The 19,250-nt window shown below is 49.4% G+C and overlaps 1 protein-coding gene across 1 annotated transcript in view; it reads right to left on the reverse strand.

Moving 5' to 3' along the window:
- The window catches only part of LOC139256010 (stAR-related lipid transfer protein 9-like), a gene marked incomplete at its 3' end in the record, with an annotated part of 238,609 nt that overhangs the window by 64,490 nt on the left and 154,869 nt on the right, over window positions 1-19,250 (reverse strand). Inside the window, exons 5-7 of the mRNA XM_070874078.1 lie at window positions 14,252-14,284; window positions 14,088-14,149; window positions 9,795-9,907 (exon numbers count right to left, since the gene is read on the reverse strand). Of these exons, the coding sequence (XP_070730179.1) occupies window positions 9,795-9,907; window positions 14,088-14,149; window positions 14,252-14,284 (208 nt within the window). The remainder of the gene's footprint in view (window positions 1-9,794; window positions 9,908-14,087; window positions 14,150-14,251; window positions 14,285-19,250) is intronic.

Here is a 19,250-nt window from a genome sequence, read left to right on the forward strand (position 1 = left end):
AGATGGCCATGAGGAAGGTATCAGCCCAGACATCTTCCACAGGGATTTTTAAAAATCACATTGCTGTTTCTGGGAGCTTGGTGTGCACAAATTGGCAGCTAAGTCACAACAGTGACTACACTTCAAAAAGTGCTTCATTGGCTGTAAAGTGCTTTGGGATGTCCGATGGTCGTGAAAGGTGCTATATAAAAGCAAGTCTTTCTTTTTTTCTTTGATGGTTTGGAGATGATGCTGAATCAGGTGCTCAATGTGGTTTTTATTCTCTAAGGCAGAAGGCCGTCACACTCAAAACTCGGGGCTCAAACTGTCTGAGCTGATAGCCCAGAGACTTAATGCTAGACAGTTCAGGATGGCCACTGGTATGCACCATGATCCCACCTTCACAGTATAGATTAGTTAAAATAAATGGATTTTGTGAATAATTACAGGGCATTAATGGCTGGTAGTCAGATGACAGTTATAAACCAGTTAATTTTTATTTGCTTTATGACACTATCTGATGACCTTGATTAGACGATTGATTTGCAAGCATAAGGACATAAGAACATAAGAAATAGGAGCAGGAGAAGGAGTAGGCCATTTGGTCCCTCGAGCGTGCTCCACCATTCAATAAGATCATGGCCTCAACTCCACTTCCCTGCCCGCTCCCCATAACCCTTGACTCCCTTATCGTTCAAAAATCTGTCTATCCCCACCTTAAATATATTCAATGACCCAGCCTCCACAGCTCTCTGGGAAAGAGAATTCCAAAGATTCCCGACCCTCAGAGAAGAAATTCTTCCTCAGTTCCGTTTTAAATGTGTGACCCCTTATTCTGAAACTATGCCCCCTAGTTCTAGATTCCCCCACGAGGGTAAACATCCTCTCTGCATCTACCCTGTCAAGCCCCCTCAGAATCTTATACGTTTCACTAAATCACCTCTCATTCTTCTAAACACGAATGAGTATCGGCCCAATCTGCTCAACCATCATCTCAGGAATCAACCTTGTGAACCTTCTCTGAACTGTCTCCAATGCAAGTATATGTGGCAAGTATATGCAATCACTGTGTTCAAAGTCTCTAAGTTCCCTCGGTTCTCAGCTAATGAATGCAGCGACTGGCTTGCAGCTGCGCTGTGCCGAGTCTGTAGATGTCAGACAGGGAGGTGGTGGGAATGTTGTAATTGACCTCGGTGCAGGACACAGTGACCCTTACTGGACTAAGGTACTGCATGGGCTTGCTGCAGCCATGGAGTCAATCCTTAGCAAGGAGGCAGCAGACACATTTTGGGGTGAGGGACCAGGGAAGGTGTCTTCGAATACTTTAAAAGGAAAATAGTCCTGCTTCATGATGGAAATAAGGAAGAAAAATTAGTATCGACACAGCCAAAGTGTCTCTCAGAATGCAGAATTTGGATGAAACCTGTCCCTGAAGCATGGTATTTGGGTTAAAGGAACAGCTGTTATTTTTCAATCCTAGCAGATATTGGAGAATAAATCAAAGCTAAAAGAATTAAGCTAGCTAATAAAGATTAAAACTTTCAGCAAAGATTTAATCTTTCTACTGAAAAAATGGCTCTAGTGCCTTTCACAACCATCAGGTGTCCCAAAGTGCTTTACAGCCAGAGAAGTACTTTTGGAGTGTAGCCACTGTTGTAATGTGGGAAACGCGGCAGCCAACTTGCGCACAGCAAGCTCCCACAAACAGCAATGTGATAACGACCATATAATCTGTTTTAGTGAGGAATAAATATTGGCCAGGACACTGGGATGAGCTCCCCGGCTCCTCTTCGAAAAGTATCATGGGATCTTTTACATCCGCCTGAGAGAGCAGACGGAGCCTCGTTTTAACATCTCATCCAATAGGCGGCACCCCCGACAGTGCAGCATTCCCTCATTACTGCTCTGGACAGTCGGTCTAGATTTTATGCTGAAGTCTTTGGAGTGGGGCTTGAACACATGAACTTCTAACTGAGAGGCGAGAGTGCTGTCCACTGAGCCACGGCTGACACCAATGAATCATGAAGTAGATAACTGTGGCAGTTATCACAGGCCTAGAACTGTAGGGCTCGGTATTAATATGAGGGCTCGGTATTATTGGAGCTCTGGTATAAGGAGCTGATAACACCAATAGAACTGGGCCCTGAAACCGAGCGTGTGCTGTAGGATTTGAAACCAAGTAAACTCGTGCTGAAATGGAATTTTGACTCATGCGGACGGTTCTAATAAAATGCCCAGCCTTAGTACACTTGGGTCAATGTAAGCATCATAGATGAGGTCACTCTCCAACTGCCACAGGCACATGCAATGAAAAACATTTCCGTTGAAGTTTCAAAAATGAAAAGCCGCCCCATCACAAACCTCAGAAAATAAAGGAGTGGGGGATTCTAACATTTGGAGGATGTTGTTTGTATGGGGTGTGCAAGGAACTGTTAATAGAACTTTCACAGCTCTAAAACTGCAGCTAATCATAACCAGCTATAATCCAAAAGGCAGAAAGGCTAAAATGTTAGAGCTACTTCGATAAACTGAAACAGTCGTGCGTTCCAAAATGTACGACACATAGTTATCCTCTTACCCACTATTAACAGCTGGGCTGGCTGCTCCTAAAATCAAAACACATGGTGAAAGTAAAAGAATACTTATGAAGGGCTACACTGTGTCTTGCTGCAACCTCAGGCTTCTCTGAATCAGATGAACAGGATACAAGGGGTTCCCACTGCGAGGTTTATCTTCAGTATTAAGCTGCTATGGAACAGTAAAAATACTTCACAAACCAGCCAATGATCCAGTGAGCTAAAAATGAGGACAGAGTTTGGCTCAAAGGAGTAAAATTTTTTTTAAATCCACAATTGTAGATACCAGAGAATAGTGTACTTCTCGGCATTCAAAGCTGGGGCATACCAACCCCCTGCATGTGCAGGTGTAAAATGACAAGTTACAAGCACTCCAAACCTCCTGAGAGAAATCTTTTGTCACGTCTCCCAGCTCCCAGTCCAGAGTTGAAAACTTCTCTCCTTGGAATGATTCCATTGGGCTGCCTGATATTAAATCTGAATTTTGGACAGAAATCGGGAGGCGGAGTGACCATGGGGCGAGGGGGAAAACGGGAAAGAGACGCGGTGCAATGGGGGGGGGAGGGGGCGCGCGGGGAGGGAAGGGGCGCGCGGGGAGGGAAGGGGCGATGGGCGCTGGGGGAAGGGGGGGCGGTGCGCAGGGGGGGGGAGGGGGGGCGTGGTGTGCGGGGGGAAAGAACAAACTTGCATTTATATACATATATTACATAACGGCACACAATTTTAATACAGTATGCATTTTGGATACTTGTACTAAGAAATGCAAATTCACCGATTGCTAGGAGAGCAATTGTTCATCGAATGTTACAGCACAGAAGGAGGTCATCACGTCCATCATGCCTGCTCTGAGTGAGCTTGCCATTTCATCCCATTCCCCTCCCTGTTTCCCAATACTTCAGTTTTTCTTTCACAAATATTCATTCACTTGCCCTTTAAAATCTGCTTCTACTCAGCAGAAGAACATTTTTCTTATCCTCTCCCTTTGTTCTTTTGATATTAAATTTATGTCCTTTCATTACTAACTCACCAATCAGTAGAAGTAATGTTTCCCTATTTACTTTGTCAAAACACCTGATAATTTTAAACCCCTCCATCAGATCTGCTCACAACTTGCTTTGTTCTAATGGAAGGAGCCCCAGTTTCTCAAAACTCTCTTCATAACTAAAGCCTCTCATCCCTGGGATCACAATGAATCTCTTCTCCATTCTCTCCATGGCTTTAAGGTCATTCAACGGGTAAGGTACCCAAAATTGGATACAATATTCTAACTGCGGCCTAACTAATGATCTGTAAAGTTTCAGCATCACCTCAAAGCTTTTTAAAACCTTGGATTCCGTATGCTTTTCAAAAAAGTTAACTGCATCAACTTGCCCTGCCACTTTTAAAGACATGTATCTGAACCTTTTCAAATCTCTGCTCAGCTACTCCTTTTCAAGTTTTACGATTTTGTGGTTATCTCCTCTCTTTATTCTTCCTCCCAAAAGAACATCACCTCATGTTTCTCAAAATTAAGTTTTATCTAACATAGAAAATATAGAAACATAGAAAATAGGTGCAGGAGTAGGCCATTTAGCCCTTCGAGCCTGCACCACCATTCAATATGATCATGGCTGATCATGCAACTTTAGTATGATCAGTCTAAGGATAAGGGGTAAGCCATTTAGGACCGAGATGAGGAGAAACTTCTTCACCCAGAGTGTGGTGAACCTGTGGAATTCTCTACCACAGAAAGTTGTTGAGGTCAATTCACTAAATATATTCAAAAAGGAGTTAGATGTAGTCACTACTAGGGGGATCAAGGGGTATGGCGAGAAAGCAGGAATGGGGTACTGAAGTTTCATGTTCAGCCATGAACTCATTGAATGGCGGTGCAGGCTCGAAGGGCCGAATGGCCTACTCCTGCACCTATTTTCTATGGGGCCAAGTTTTGGCCTGAGTTGCTCCTGTTTTTTTGGAGCAACTGGTTAAGAATGGAGTATCTTAGAAATTGCAATTCTCGGCATTTAGTTTGCTCCAGTTCTAGTCAGTTAGAACAGTTTCACTTTGGAACAGAATTTTTTTTTCAAAAGGGGGCGTGTCCGGCCACTTACGCCTGTTTTCAAAGTTTAGGCAGTGAAAACTTACCCCAAACTAACTTAGAATGGAGTAAGTGAAGATTTTTGTACGCTCGAAAAAACCTTGCCTACACTTTACAAAGCAGGCGTAGGTTATAAATTAGGCGTAGGGAACGGGGGGGTGGGGAGTGGGGGGTGGGGGGGTGAAGGGAAGTAATTAAATTCAATAATCATTCAGCAGTCATACTTATACAAATAAAGATCCAACCTGAATAAAAATGTATAAACAAAGCAAAGATTCCATGTTCCTACCTGTGTGAAGCAGCGGCAGCCTTCGAGCTGCGGTGCTTCAGGCAGGCCTTCCATGTTGGAGACAGGGGTGGCGTCAGTGTCTCAACGGCAGCCCAACAGCGGCAACAAGCAGCCTTCGAGCTGTGGCGCTTCAGGCAGGCCTTCCTTCCATCAGTGGCTGGACGGCAGCCGAAGAAACAAGCAGCAGCCTTCGAGCTGCAAAAGGGACTGAGGCCATTCGGCCACGGGATAGGGGCGGCGTCAGTGGCTGGACAGCAGCCGAAGAAACAACAAGCAGCCTTCGAGCTGCGAAGGGGACGGAGGCCATTCGGCCACACGATAAGGGCGGCATCAGTGGCTCGACGGCAGTCAAAGACACAGCAATCAAGCAGCCTTCGAGCTGTTAGGGAGACTGAGGCCATTTGGCCACGGGATAGCACCTGTTCTGCAAGTTTAGCAGTGAAAAGCTGCACTCACTGATTTCAGCAGGTGATTTATTCAACAGTGCTGCGAAAAGCACTCCTTCACTCACAAAAAAATCACTAAAATTAAATCACAAGCCTTTCCAGGGGTCCACGAGACAAATCTTCACTTTTCCTCTAGTCCCTTTAAAAATGGCCAAGTGCCAATGTTTATTTCCCACTGCGCGTGCGTGCACGCTCCAATGTGCACGCGCAGGGTTGCCAGCACGACACTGCCTTATTTAAATTAGGCCCGCCCCCCACTGCTTGTAGAATCAGCGCGAGTGTCTGGCTCCGCCCCCCGCTGTTCTGTGCGCGCCAAGCTGCTGAAGACCTGCGAGGAGCCGGAGAATATCGGAGGTTTTTTTCGGCGCACTTTCGAGCGCGAATAACAGGCGTCCAGCTCGGGGCTGCGCCGTTCTAAGGGAAAGCTGAAACTTGAGCTCAATGTTTCTATGTACCCCTTTCCTGCTTTCTCTCCATACCCCTTGATCTCTTTAGCCATAAGGGCCACATCTGATTCCCTTTTGAATATATTTAGTGAATTGGCCTCAACTACAGAGGTTCACCACTCTCTGGGCGAAGAAGTTTCTCCTCATCTCGGTCCTATATGGCTTACCCCTTATCCTTAGACTGTGACCCCTGGTTCTGGACTTCCCCAACATCAGGAACATTCTTCCTGCATCTAACCTGTCCAATCCCGTCAGAATATTATATGTTTCTATGAGATCACCTCTCATTCTTTTAAATTCCAGTGAACATTAGCCTAGTTGATCCAGTCTTTCTTCATATCTCAGTCCTGCCATCCCGGGAATCAGTCTGGTGAACCTTCGCTGCATTCCCTCAATAGCAAGAATGTCCTTCCTCAGATTAGGAGACCAAAACTGTACACAATATTCCAGGTGTGGCCTCACCAAGGCCCTGTACAACTGCAATAAGACTTCCCTGCTCCTATACTCAAATCCTCTTGCTATGAAGGCCAACATACCATTTGCCTTCTTCACCGCCTGCTGTACCTGCATGCCTACTTTCAATGACTGATACACAATGACACCCAGGTCTCGTTGCACCTCCCCTTTTCCTAATCTGTCACCATTCAGTTAATATTCTGCCTTCCTGTTTTTGCCACCAAAGTGGATAACCTCACATTTATCTACATTATACTGCATCTGCCATGAGGAATTTCTTCACCCAGAGAGTGGTGAACCTGTGGAATTCTCTACCACAGAAAGTTGTTGAGGCCAATTCACTAAATATATTCAAAAAGGAGTTAGATGAAGTCCTTACTACTAGGGGAATCAGGGGGTATGGTGAGAAAGCAGGAATGGGGTACTGAAGTTGCATGTTCAGCCATGAACTCATTGAATGGCGGTGCAGGCTAGAAGGGCCGAATGGCCTACTCCTGCACCTATTTTCTATGTTTCTATGTTTCCATGTCACCCTGCAGCTTATTAGCATCCTCCTCACAGCTCACACTGCCACCCAGCTTAGTGTCATCTGCAAACTTTAATTAGAAACATAGAAACATAGAAAATAGGTGGAGTAGGCCATTTGGCCCTTCTAGCCTGTACCGCCATTCAATGAGTTCATGGCTGAACATGCAACTTCAGTACCCCATTCCTGCTTTCTCCCCATACCCCTTGATCCCCCTAGAAGTAAGGACTTCATCTCACTCCTTTTTGAACATATTTAGTGAATTGGCCTCAACAACTTTCTGTGGTAGAGAATTCCACAGGTTCACCACTCTCTGGGTGAAGAAGTTTCTCCTCATCTCGGTCCTAAATGGCTTACCCCTTATCCTTAGACTGTGTCCCCTGGTTCTGGACTTCCCCAACATTGGGAACATTCTTCCTGCATCTAACCTGTCTAAACCCACCAGAATTTTAAACGTTTCTATGAGGTCCCCTCTCATTCTTCTGAACTCCAGTGAATACAAGCCCAGTTGATCCAGTCTTTCTTGATAGGTCAGTCCCGCCATCCCAGGAATCAGTCTGGTGAACCTTCGCTGCACTCCCTCAATAGCAAGAATGTCCTTCCTCAGGTTAGGAGACCAAAACTGTACACAATACTCCAGGTGTGGCCTCACCAGGGCCCTGTACAACTGTAGCAACACCTCCCTGCCCCTGTACTCAAATCCCCTCGCTATGAAGGCCAACATGCCATTTGCTTTCTTAACCGCCTGCTGTACCTGCATGCCAACCTTCAATGACTGATGTACCATGACACCCAGGTCTCGTTGCACCTCCCCTTTTCCTAATCTGTCACCATTCAGATAATAGTCTGTGTCTCTGTTTTTACCACCAAAGTGGATAACCTCACATTTATCCACATTATACTTCATCTGCCGTGCATTTGCCCACTCACCTAACCTATCCAAGTCGCTCTGCAGCCTCATAGCATCCTCCTCGCAGCTCACACTGCCACCCAACTTAGTGTCATCCGCAAATTTGGAGATACTATATCGTCTAAATCATTAATGTACAGTGTAAACAGCTGGGGCCCCAGCACTGAACCTTGTGGTACCCCAGTAGTCACTGCCTGCCATTCTGAAAAGGACCCGTCTTTGCTTCCTGTCTGCCAACGGTTCTCTATCCACGTCAATCATCATCATCATCATCATAGGCAGTCCCTCAGAATTGAGGAAGACTTGCTTCCACTTCTGAAGTGAGTTCTTTGGTCGCTGAACAGTCCAGTACGAGAGCCACAGTCCCCGTCACAGGTGGGGCAGATAGTCGTTGAGGGAAGGGGTGGGTGGGACTGGTTTGCAGCACGCTCCTTCCACTGCCTGCGCTTGATTTCTGCATACTCTCGGCGATGAGACTCGAGATGCTCAGCGCCCTTTCGGATGCACTTCCTCCACTTAGGGTGGTCTTTGGCCATAGACCCCCAGGTGTCAGTGGGGATGTCGCACTTTATCAGGGAGGCTTTGAGGGTGTCCGTATAGCGTTTCCGCTGCCCACCTTTGGCTCGTTTGCCGTGAAGGAGCTCCGAGTAGAGCACTTGCTTTGGGAGTCTCGTGTCTGGCATGCGGACTATGTAGCCTGTTCAGCGGAGCTGATCGAGTGTGGTCAGTGCTTCAATGCTGGTAATATTGTCCTGAATGAGAACGCTGATGTTGGTGTGACTGTCCTCCCAGGGGATTTGTAGGATCAAAACTGCCACCAAGCTTGTGGTCTACAGGGCTGTAGTAATACCTGCCCTCCTGTATGGCTCAGAGACATGGACCATGTACAGTAGACACCTCAAGTTGCTGGAGAAATACCACCACGTCAATACATTACCCCCAATACCATGTGCTTTAATTCTGCACACTAATCTCTTGTGTGGGACCTTGTCAAAAGCCTTTTGGAAGTCCAAATACACAACATCCACTGGTTCTCTCTTGTCCACTCTACTAACTACATTCTCTAAAAAATTCTAACTGCCTGCTAATCAATCTATTAGCCCATGTCTTCCTGAAGTCACCTGCAGTCGTCTTTACAGTAAATCATGCTCCCTATTTTTGTAACATCTATAAATTTTTATAATGTGCCCTCCACTGTACTCAAGTCCAGATCACATTTATATACAACCCAAGAAGGAAAAAAAAGGCCCCAGCATTGACCCCGGGGTACACCATGGTGTAATCCCTCTGCCATACCAGACCTGAGTGAGCTTCAAGGTGAAACCGAGTGCCAAACGTACAAAAAATGCTCTGCTCGCAAAATGGCAACCATCACCTTGTCATTCTACCCGTCATTTGGGTGCAGTGGCAAGCTCGGTATCATAGAATCACAGAATAATACAACACAGAAGGAGGCCATTCGGCCCATCGTGCCTGTGCCAGTTCTTTGAAAGAGTTATCCAACTAGTCCCACTCCCCCGCTCTTTTCCCACAGACCTGCAATTTTTTTTCCCCCTTCAAGTATTTATCCAATTCCCTTTTGGAAGTTATTATTGAATCTCTCGCACCACCCTTTCAGACAGTGCGTTCCAGATCACAACTCGCTGTGTAAAAATTTTTTTCTCATGTCACCTCTGGTTCTTTTGCCAATTATCTTAAATTACTGCCCTCTGGTTACCAACCCACCTGTCACTGGAAATAGTTTCTCCTTAGTTACTTGATGAAAATCCATCATAATTTTGAACACCTCTATCGAATCTCACCTCAATCTTCTCTGTTCTAAGGAGAACAACCCCAGCTTCTCCAGTCTAGCCACCTAACTGAAGTCTTTCATCCCTGGTACCATTCTAGTAAAACTCTTCTGCACCCTCGCTAAGGCCGTGACATCTTCCTCAAGTGTGGGGCCCAGAATTGGACACAATACTCCAGGCAGGTTTAGTATAAAGGTTTAGTATCTTGACGTTCAGGTGAAAACAGGGAGAATTATACACAAATTGCAATCAAAGCCGTCAGAAAGTGATGTAATTTGATAAAATGAGTGTGGGATCACCTTGCACATAGGGACCCTTTTCGGGGTGTTCTCGCACACGAAGGGTGTAGGGTTTGTTTCCATCGCAACGCTTCAGAAGATCTCGAACACGCTCATTATAAATTTCCAGAAAGCTGCCAAAGGAAGAGACTCCTATGAGTGTACAAGTTAACAAACACTAAATTTACAAATGCCAGAAATCTAAAATAGAAATAAAAATTTCTGGGAATGCATGGCATGTCAGTCAGCACGAGAGCGAAAAATGGGTTAATTAGTAGGGTGGGCCCCTTCTGCCGGCTGATCTGTTGAGTGCCAAAATCTTCTACTTTTACATAGAATTTACAGCACGGAAACAGGCCATGCCACCCAACTGGTCCATACTGGTGTTTATGCTCCATCGAGTCTCCTCCCACTCAATGTTCCCTTTAAGCTGCGTGGCCTCTCAATGGTCTGGAGATCCCGCGCAGACCGCCCACCAGCTTTTCAATTGGAATAACCGGGCATGTGTGAAGATTTGGATGGGTTACGCACCCAAAAGAAATTTTCAGGAAGCATTGCTCCCACTCCATTTCATCTAATCCTTTCAGAAAATCTTTCTATTCCTTACTTCCTCATGTATTATCAAGCTTTCTCTTAAATGCATCTATGCTATTCGCCTCAATCACTCCATGTGGTAGCATATTTCACATTCTAACCACTCTCTGTATTAAAGAAATTAGTATTAATATTAATAGTATTAGTATTAGTAAAACAATTGTACTGGAGGAATTAATGGGACTTAAAGTTGAAAAATCCTCACGATCTGATGGCCTACATCCGAGGGTTTCAAAAGAGGTAGCTACAGAGATAGTGGATCCATTGGTTTTGATCTTCCAGAATTCCCGAGATTCTAGAACTGCCCCCATGGATTGGAAGGTATTCAAGAAAGGAGGGAGAGAGAAAACAGGGAACTATAGACAAGTTAGCCTCACACCTGTAGTAGGGAATATGCTATTAAGAACTTGTTGGTTTATTAGCAAAGGTTTAACAATCAACTACACATTACAAGTTCATCCACCAGACTCTCAACCACCTGCCTCATCATGGATCCCCCAAACCCAATTGGCTGGGGTTTTATTAAGGGGGGAGAGGCGGGGAGAGGGGGGGAGGGGGAGGAGGTGGGTAGAGGGGTGGGGAGGGAGGCGGGGAGAGGGGTGGGGAGGGAGGCGGAGAGAGGGGGGGGAAGCGGAGAGAGAGGGGGGGAGAGGCGGAGAGCGAGGGGGGAGGCGGAGAGCGAGAGGGGAGGAGGCGGAGAGCGAGAGGGGGGGAGGCGGAGAGCGAGAGGGGGGAGGCGGAGAGCGAGGGGGGGGGAGGCGGAGAGCGAGGGGGGGGAGGCGGGTAGCGAGAGGGGGGGAGGCGGGTAGCGAGAGGGGGGGAGGCGGGTAGCGAGAGGGGGGAGGCGGGTAGCGAGAGGGGGGGAGGCGGGTAGCGAGAGGGGGGGAGGCGGGTAGCGAGAGGGGGGGAGGCGGGTAGCGAGAGGGGGGGAGGCGGGTAGCGAGAGGGGGGGAGGCGGGTAGCGAGAGGGGGGGAGGCGGGTAGCGAGAGGGGGGGGAGGCGGGTAGCGAGAGGGGGGGAGGCGGGTAGCGAGAGGGGGGGAGGCGGGTAGCGAGAGGGGGGGAGGCGGAGAGCGAGAGGGGGGAGGCGGGTAGCGAGAGGGGGGGAGGCGGGTAGCGAGAGGGGGGAGGCGAGAGCGAGAGGGGGGAGGCGGAGAGCGAGAGGGGGGGAGGCGGAGAGCGAGAGGGGGGGAGGCGGAGAGCGAGAGGGGGGAGGCGGAGAGCGAGAGGGGGGGAGGCGGAGAGCGAGAGGGGGGGAGGCGGAGAGCGAGAGGGGGGAGGCGGAGAGCGAGAGGGGGGGAGGCGGAGAGCGAGAGGGGGGGAGGCGGAGAGCGAGAGGGGGGGAGGCGGAGAGCGAGAGGGGGGGAGGCGGAGAGCGAGAGGGGGGGAGGCGGAGAGCGAGAGGGGGGGAGGCGGAGAGCGAGAGGGGGGGAGGCGGAGAGCGAGAGGGGGGAGGCGGAGAGCGAGAGGGGGGGAGGCGGAGAGCGAGGGGGGGAGGCGGAGAGCGAGGGGGGGGAGGCGGTAGCGAGAGGAGGGGGAGGCGGGTAGCGAGGGGGGGGGGAGGCGGGTAGCGAGAGGGGGGGGAGGCGGGTAGCGAGAGGGGGGAGGCGGCGGGTAGCGAGAGGGGGGGGAGGCGGGTAGCGAGAGGGGGGGAGGCGGGTAGCGAGAGGGGGGGAGGCGGAGAGCGAGAGGGGGGGCTAAGCGGGTAGCGAGGGGGGGAGGCGGGAGAGCGAGGGGGGGGGAGGCGGGTAGCGAGAGGAGGGGGAGGCGGGTAGCGAGAGGGGGGAAGGCGGGTAGCGAGGGGGGGGGGAGGCGGGTAGCGAGAGGGGGGGGGGAGGCGGGTAGCGAGAGGGGGGAGGCGGCGGGTAGCGAGAGGGGGGGGAGGCGGGTAGCGAGAGGGGGGGAGGCGGGTAGCGAGAGGGGGGGGAGGCGGGTAGCGAGAGGGGGGGGGAGGCGGGTAGCAAGGGGGGGGAGGCGGGTAGCGAGAGGGGGGAGGCGGGTAGCGAGAGGGGGGGAGGCGGGTAGCGAGAGGAGGGGGAGGCGGGTAGCGAGAGGGGGGGAGGCGGGTAGCGAGAGGGGGGGAGGCGGGTAGCGAGAGGGGGGGAGGCGGGTAGCGAGAGGGGGGGAGGCGGGTAGCGAGAGGGGGGGGAGGCGGGTAGCGAGAGGGGGTGAGGCGGGTAGCGAGAGGGGGGGAGGCGGGTAGCGAGAGGGGGGGAGGCGGGTAGCGAGAGGGGGGGGGAGGCGGGTAGCGAGAGGGGGGGAGGCGGAGAGCGAGGGGGGGGGAGGCGGAGAGCGAGAGGGGGGGAGGCGGAGAGCGAGGGGGGGGGAGGCGGAGAGCGAGGGGGGGGGGAGGCGGGTAGCGAGAGGGTGGGGAGGCGGGTAGCGAGAGGGGGGGAGGCGGAGAGCGAGAGGGGGGGAGGCGGAGAGCGAGAGGGGGGGAGGCGGGTAGCGAGAGGGGGGTAGGCGGGTAGCGAGAGGGGGGTGAGGCGGGTAGCGAGAGGGGGTGAGGCGGGTAGCGAGAGGGGGGGAGGCGGGTAGCGAGAGGGGGGGAGGCGGGTAGCGAGAGGGGGGGAGGCGGAGAGCGAGAGGGGGGGAGGCGGAGAGCGAGAGGGGGGGGAGGCGGAGAGCGAGAGGGGGGGAGGCGGAGAGCGAGAGGGGGGGAGGCGGAGAGCGAGAGGGGGGGAGGCGGAGAGCGAGAGGGGGGGAGGCGGAGAGCGAGGGGGGGGGAGGCGGGTAGCGAGAGGGGGTGAGGCGGGTAGCGAGAGGGGGTGAGGCGGGTAGCGAGAGGGGGGGAGGCGGAGAGCGAGGGGGGGGAGGCGGGTAGCGAGGGGGGGGGGAGGCGGGTAGCGAGGGGGGGGGAGGCGGGTAGCGAGAGGAGGGGGAGGCGGGTAGCGAGAGGGGGTGAGGCGGGTAGCGAGAGGGGGGGAGGCGGGTAGCGAGAGGGGGGGAGGCGGGTAGCGAGAGGGGGGAGGCGGGTAGCGAGAGGGGGGGAGGCGGAGAGCGAGAGGGGGGGGAGGCGGGTAGCGAGGGGGGGGGGCGGCGGGTAGCGAGAGGGGGGAGGCGGGTAGCGAGAGGGGGGGGGAGGCGGGTAGCGAGGGGGGGGGAGGCGGGTAGCGAGAGGAGGGGGAGGCGGGTAGCGAGAGGGGGGGAGGCGGGTAGCGAGAGGGGGGGGAGGCGGGTAGCGAGAGGGGGGGAGGCGGAGAGCGAGAGGGGGGGAGGCGGAGAGCGAGAGGGGGGGAGGCGGAGAGCGAGAGGGGGGGAGGCGGAGAGCGAGAGGGGGGGAGGCGGAGAGCGAGGGGGGGGAGGCGGAGAGCGAGGGGGGGGGAGGCGGGTAGCGAGATGGGGGGGAGGCGGGTAGCGAGGGGGGGGGAGGCGGATAGCGAGAGGGGGGGAGGCGGGTAGCAAGAGGGGGGGGAGGCGGGTAGCGAGATGGGGGGGAGGCGGGTAGCGAGAGGGGGGGGGAGGCGGAGAGCGAGAGGGGGGGGGAGGCGGGTACCGAGAGGGGGGGAGGCGGAGAGAGGGCGAAAGAGAGAGAGAGAGAGGGAGGTAGAGAGAGCGCGAGACGGAGGTGGAGAGAGAGAGAGAAATGGAGAAAAGAGTGAGATGGAGAAAAGAATGAGAGAGAAAGAATTGAAACGAGATCACGAGCGAGAAAGTTAAATTGTTGTGCTATCAATTCAGGGTTGGGATTTTAATAAGAAATACTGGTGTTAATTCATACCTAACTTCTATTCTGCATGATGCTGGCTTCTCTGGGTAGTCATCATCCCTGGAAAACAGTCCCTGTGAAAAGAAACAATTATGAAACACATGATATGAATCAACAGTGCCTAAATGCGAGATAAATAAGAGCCAAGTTATTGAAGTTATTAGGAAAGCAATTACCTTGCATATCCTTGGTGTCAGCCCAATCGATGCCTATGGGACAGAGAGGAATAATGAGTTATTGATACTGGTACTTCAATAGCTTCCTCGCTCAATATCATCTCCTAATAAGTCATTTATTTCTCAATTATATTCTGAATTAAACAAATTCAGCTTCACTCCTGTCCTCTGACCCTCGCTACCATGAAATGTTCTCCTCATCGTTATATATATATAGGGCTCAATTTTCCCCGAGCCCGTTTTCTGGCGTATTGCCTGAGTTGCGCCGCTTAATTAGGTAAATTAATTAGGTAAATGTGCCAGAAAAAAACGCCGAAGTTTCCCCGATGTTTGGCCTCTAATCTGCAGCCACGCAGCGTGGCCAGTCGCCTCAGTGGGTGGAGCCTGCGGTCTGCGCTGGAAAAAGGAGCTGGGCCTTCTGCGCATGCATGGGGAAAACAGACGTTCGTGACATCGCTGAAATGGCCGCGCATGCGCAGTAGAGCTCAGAGTTAGCAATCGGTCCTTTTTAAAGAGCGACGTGTGTGTGTGTGTGTGTGTGTGTGTGTGTGTGTGCCAGAAGGAGTGCTGTGTTTTGAAAAATTGCAAGCTGCATGAAGAAGCAGTGCTGTGTCTGAGAGCATTTGAAAAAGTGCGGTGTGTGTCAGAGAGCAGCTGCAGCAATACAGCAATGCGGACCAAGGACAAAGAATTTCTTGGTAGAAAAAGTGGAGACTCGAGACACTGTGATTGAGAACAGATGGCAGGAGCTGGATACCAGCAGAGGTCACATAAAAGTGCCACCAAAAGAAATGAAGAAATACTGGAACCAAGTTGCAGAAGATTACTGTGCAGTGGTGAACACCAAGAGATCTGGAAGCCAGTATAAAAAAGAAATGGCAGGACCTTGGTCAAGTAGTTAATGTAAGCAATATTTTCATTTATTCAATGCAATTGTAAATGTGACCAGCTGTATATGTCCCACCCAGCAGAAAGACATCTCTCTAAAAAGTTGCATTTTCATCTTTGCAGAGGAAATTGGCCCACAACAAAAGGGAAAGAACTCGAACAGGAGGCGGCCCACTAACACCCTTGGAAGAGAGGGTCTCTGCTTTGATCGTTACCAACAGCCTCATCATCTTTATAATCACCCAGCTTGACATGAAGGAAGAAAGCATTTGCACAACTTCAGGATGTCCCAATGTACTTTACAGCCCATGAAATATTTTTGGAGTGCAGTCATTGTTGTAATCTAAGAAGCACGGCCATTTTGCGCACAATAAGGTCCCACAAACAGCAATGTGACAATAGCCAAATAATCTATTTTATGGATGTTGATTGAGGGATAAATATTGGCCAGGACACTAGTAGAACTCCCCTGCTCTTCTTCCAAATAGTGCCATGGGATCTTTTACATCGCCTGAGAGGTCAGATGGGGCCTCGGTTTAATGTCTCATCTGAAACACAGCACAACTGACAGTGCAGCACTCGCTCAGTACTGCACTGGGAGTTTCAGCCTAGATTTTGTGCACTATGCTGCCCTGGAGTGAGACTTGAGGCCACAGTCTTCTGACTCAGACAAGGGTAGTACCCACTGAGCCACAGCTGACACTGCTATTTTATAGTTATAACTAAAACAATTTATATATTTTAATTTTTTTTAAACCATTGCTGTATACATTACAAACAATAGACTGTCAGCGAAATGAAGCCCAGATGTCTGACAAGGCTTATAGTGGGTTGGAGATGTTCATGACTGCACATCAGTTTGTTATCCATCTCAGAAATGCCATTATTCAAGGCTCAATTGCCGATTGTGGTTTTTTTTTCAGGGTTATCTTCACTACCACAAATATCCAAAAAGATCAGACATAAACTAGACCTTCTTCATTCAAATCAGTAGGAAAGAACAATACTTCCTAAAGGGGCTTGCATTGCTCATGTGAACAGACAAAACAGAATTTATTGAGATGTATAAAATTACGAGAGGCCGAGATAGAGTGGATAGGGAGGACCTATTTCCCTTGGCAGAGGGGTCAACAACAGGGGATATAGATTTAAAGTAATTGCGGGGAGGTTTAGAGGAGATACGAGGGGAAATTTCTTCACCCAGAGGGTGGTGGGGGTCTGGAACTCACTGCCTGAAAGGGTGGTCGAGGCAGAAACCCTCACCACATTTAAAAAGTACTTGGATGTGCACTTGAAATGCCGTAACCTGCAGGGCTACGGACCAAAAGTTGGAAAGTGGGATTAGGCTGGGTAGCTCTTTGTCGGCCAAATTGGCCTCCTTCTGTGCTATAAATTTCTATGATTCTATTATTATAAAACTTTGTTATCTGCTCGAAATGGTTGTAACTGGTCTGTCAAAATGGGAGTCAGCCTTTTGTCCTGAACCCAAGATCAGGTCATTCAGATGATGCTTCATGTACTCCAAACCCATCAACTTTGCAACCTCGCAACCTCAAATTGAGGAGAAAATATTATACCAATTTTCAGGTTTTCATTAACTTTGGGAATTCCTATCTTTTACAGGAACAGTCTAGGTATAGAAGAAAATTTGATTACGTTTCTAGAATAAGGTAGAGTAAGATGGAGATAAAAAGAAAAATCATAAAATTCTAGAAATCTGAAATAACAAAATATTAGAAATACACATTACGTCAGTCAACCTCTGAGAAAAGATAGGTTGATATTTAGGGTGGACCCATCATTCAAACTGATTGGAAGCCTGTCAATAGTTCTCTCTTGCTCTATCAGATGGTGACTGATCTACTGTGCATTTATAGATAGATTTTTACCAGATTCTAGTGAGTTCAAAACCAATGCAATACAGGGTGTGTGAAATACAATAAAAAGAACTTGCATTTCAATAGCACCTTTCATGTACTTAGGATGCCCCAAAGTACTTCAGAGACAGTGTAGTCACTGTTATGAAAGCAAACATGGCAGCCAATGTGCATAGCAAAGTCCCACAACCAACGATGAGATAAATGCCCAGTTAAAATGCTTTGGTGGTGATGATCGAGGGAAATTATTTGCCAGCAGAATTCTGCTGCTCTTCTTTAAATACTGCTATGCGATCATTTACATCCACCTCAACAGGCAAAAAGGGCTTAGTTTTAATGTCTCAAACAAAAGATGGCACCTCCGCAGTGTAGCACTCCTTCAGTACTGCACTGGAATGTCAGCCTGGGATTACGTGCTCAAATCGCTGGAGTGGGGTTTGACCAGATGACAGTCTGACTCAGGAGGTGACAGCGCTAGCACTGAACCAAGGCTGACACAATAGACAGAATATGCACATCCTCTGTTGGCACACCACCAATTATGATGCAAAAAGGAGTCAGACAAAAAGCAGGAAACTATAGACCAGTTAGCCTAACATCTGTGGTTAGGAAAATGTTGGAGTCCATTATTAAAGCAGTAGCAGGATATTTGGAAAAGCAAAATTCGGTCAGGCAGAGTCAGCATGGATTTATGAGAGGGAAGTCATGTTTAACAAATTTGCTGCAGTTCTTTGAGGATGTAACGAACAGGGTGGATAAAGGGGAACCAGTGGATGTGGTGTATTTGGACTTCCAGAAGGCATTTGACAAGGTGCAAGATAAACATTCACGGGATTGGGGGTAATATATTAGCATGGATAGAGGATTGGCTAACTAACAGAGAACAGAGAGTCGGGATAAATGGTTAATTCTCTGGTTGGCAATCAGTACCTAGTGGGGTGCCACAGGGATCAGTGCTGGGACTCCAACTATTTACAATCTATATTAACGACTTGGAAGAAGGGACTGAGTGTAACGTAGCCAAGTTTGCTGACGCTAAAGATGGGAGGAAAAGCAATGTGTGAGAAGGACACAAAAAATCTGCAAAAGGATATAGACTGGCTAAGTGAGTGGGCAAAAATTTGGCAGATGGAGTATAATGTTGGAAAGTGTGAGATCATGCACTTTGGCTGAAAAAAAAATCAAAGAGCAAGTTATTATTGAAATGGAGAAAGATTGCAAAGTGCTGCAGTACAGCGGGACCTGGGGTACTTGTGCATGAAACACAAAACGATAGTATGCAGGTACAGCCAGTGATCAGGAAGACCAATGGTATTGTGGTCTTTATTGCAAAGGGGATGGAGTATAAAAGCAGGGAAGTCTTCCTACAGCTATATAAGGTATTGGTGAGGCCACACCCAGAATACTGCGTGCAGTTTTGGTTTCCATATTTCCAAAAGGATATACTTGCTTTGGAGGCAGTTCAGTGAAGGTTCACTAGGTTGATTCCAGGGATGAGGGGGTTGACTTATGAGAAAGGTTGAGTAGGTTGGGCCTCTACTCATTGGAATTCAGAAGAATGAGAGGCGATCTTATCGAAACATAAAAGATTATGGGGCCAAGTTTCGGCCTGAGTTGCTCCTGTTTTTTTCGAGCAACTGGTTTAGAATGGAGTATCTTAGGAATTGCAATTCTCAGCATTTAGTTTGCTCCAGTTCTAGTCAGTTAGAACAGTTTCAGTTTGGAACAGATTTTATTTTTTTTTTTTTTAAAGGGGGCGTGTCCGGCCACTTCCGCCCGTTTTGAAAGTTTAGGCAGTGAAAACATACTCCAAACTAACTAGAATCGAGTAAGTGTAGATTTTTGTATGCTCAGAAAAACCTTGTCTACACTTAGAAAATCAGGCGTAGGTTACAAATCAGGCGTAAGGAATGGGGAGGGAGGGGGGGGGGGGGCGGCGGAGTTTAAAGGGAAGTTTACAAACATTAAACACTTCAGTTTTACAAATAAAGAGCCATCATCAATAATAAATGATAAATACATCAATAAATCAATCAAAAAAAATTAATAAAAAATAAAAAAAAATTAAAAATCAATAAAACAAAACATTTTCTACTTACCGACTACAGCACCGGGAGTCCTCCAAAAGCGTGCTGGGACGGCCCCCCCCAGTGTGTCTCTGTCAGTGTCTCTATCTCTCTGTCTGTCTGTGTGTCTCTCACTCTGTCTGTCAGTGTCTGTGTTTATGACAGCGA

Source organism: Pristiophorus japonicus, unplaced genomic scaffold, assembly GCF_044704955.1.
Source record: "Pristiophorus japonicus isolate sPriJap1 unplaced genomic scaffold, sPriJap1.hap1 HAP1_SCAFFOLD_671, whole genome shotgun sequence".
NCBI lineage: Eukaryota > Metazoa > Chordata > Chondrichthyes > Pristiophoridae > Pristiophorus > Pristiophorus japonicus.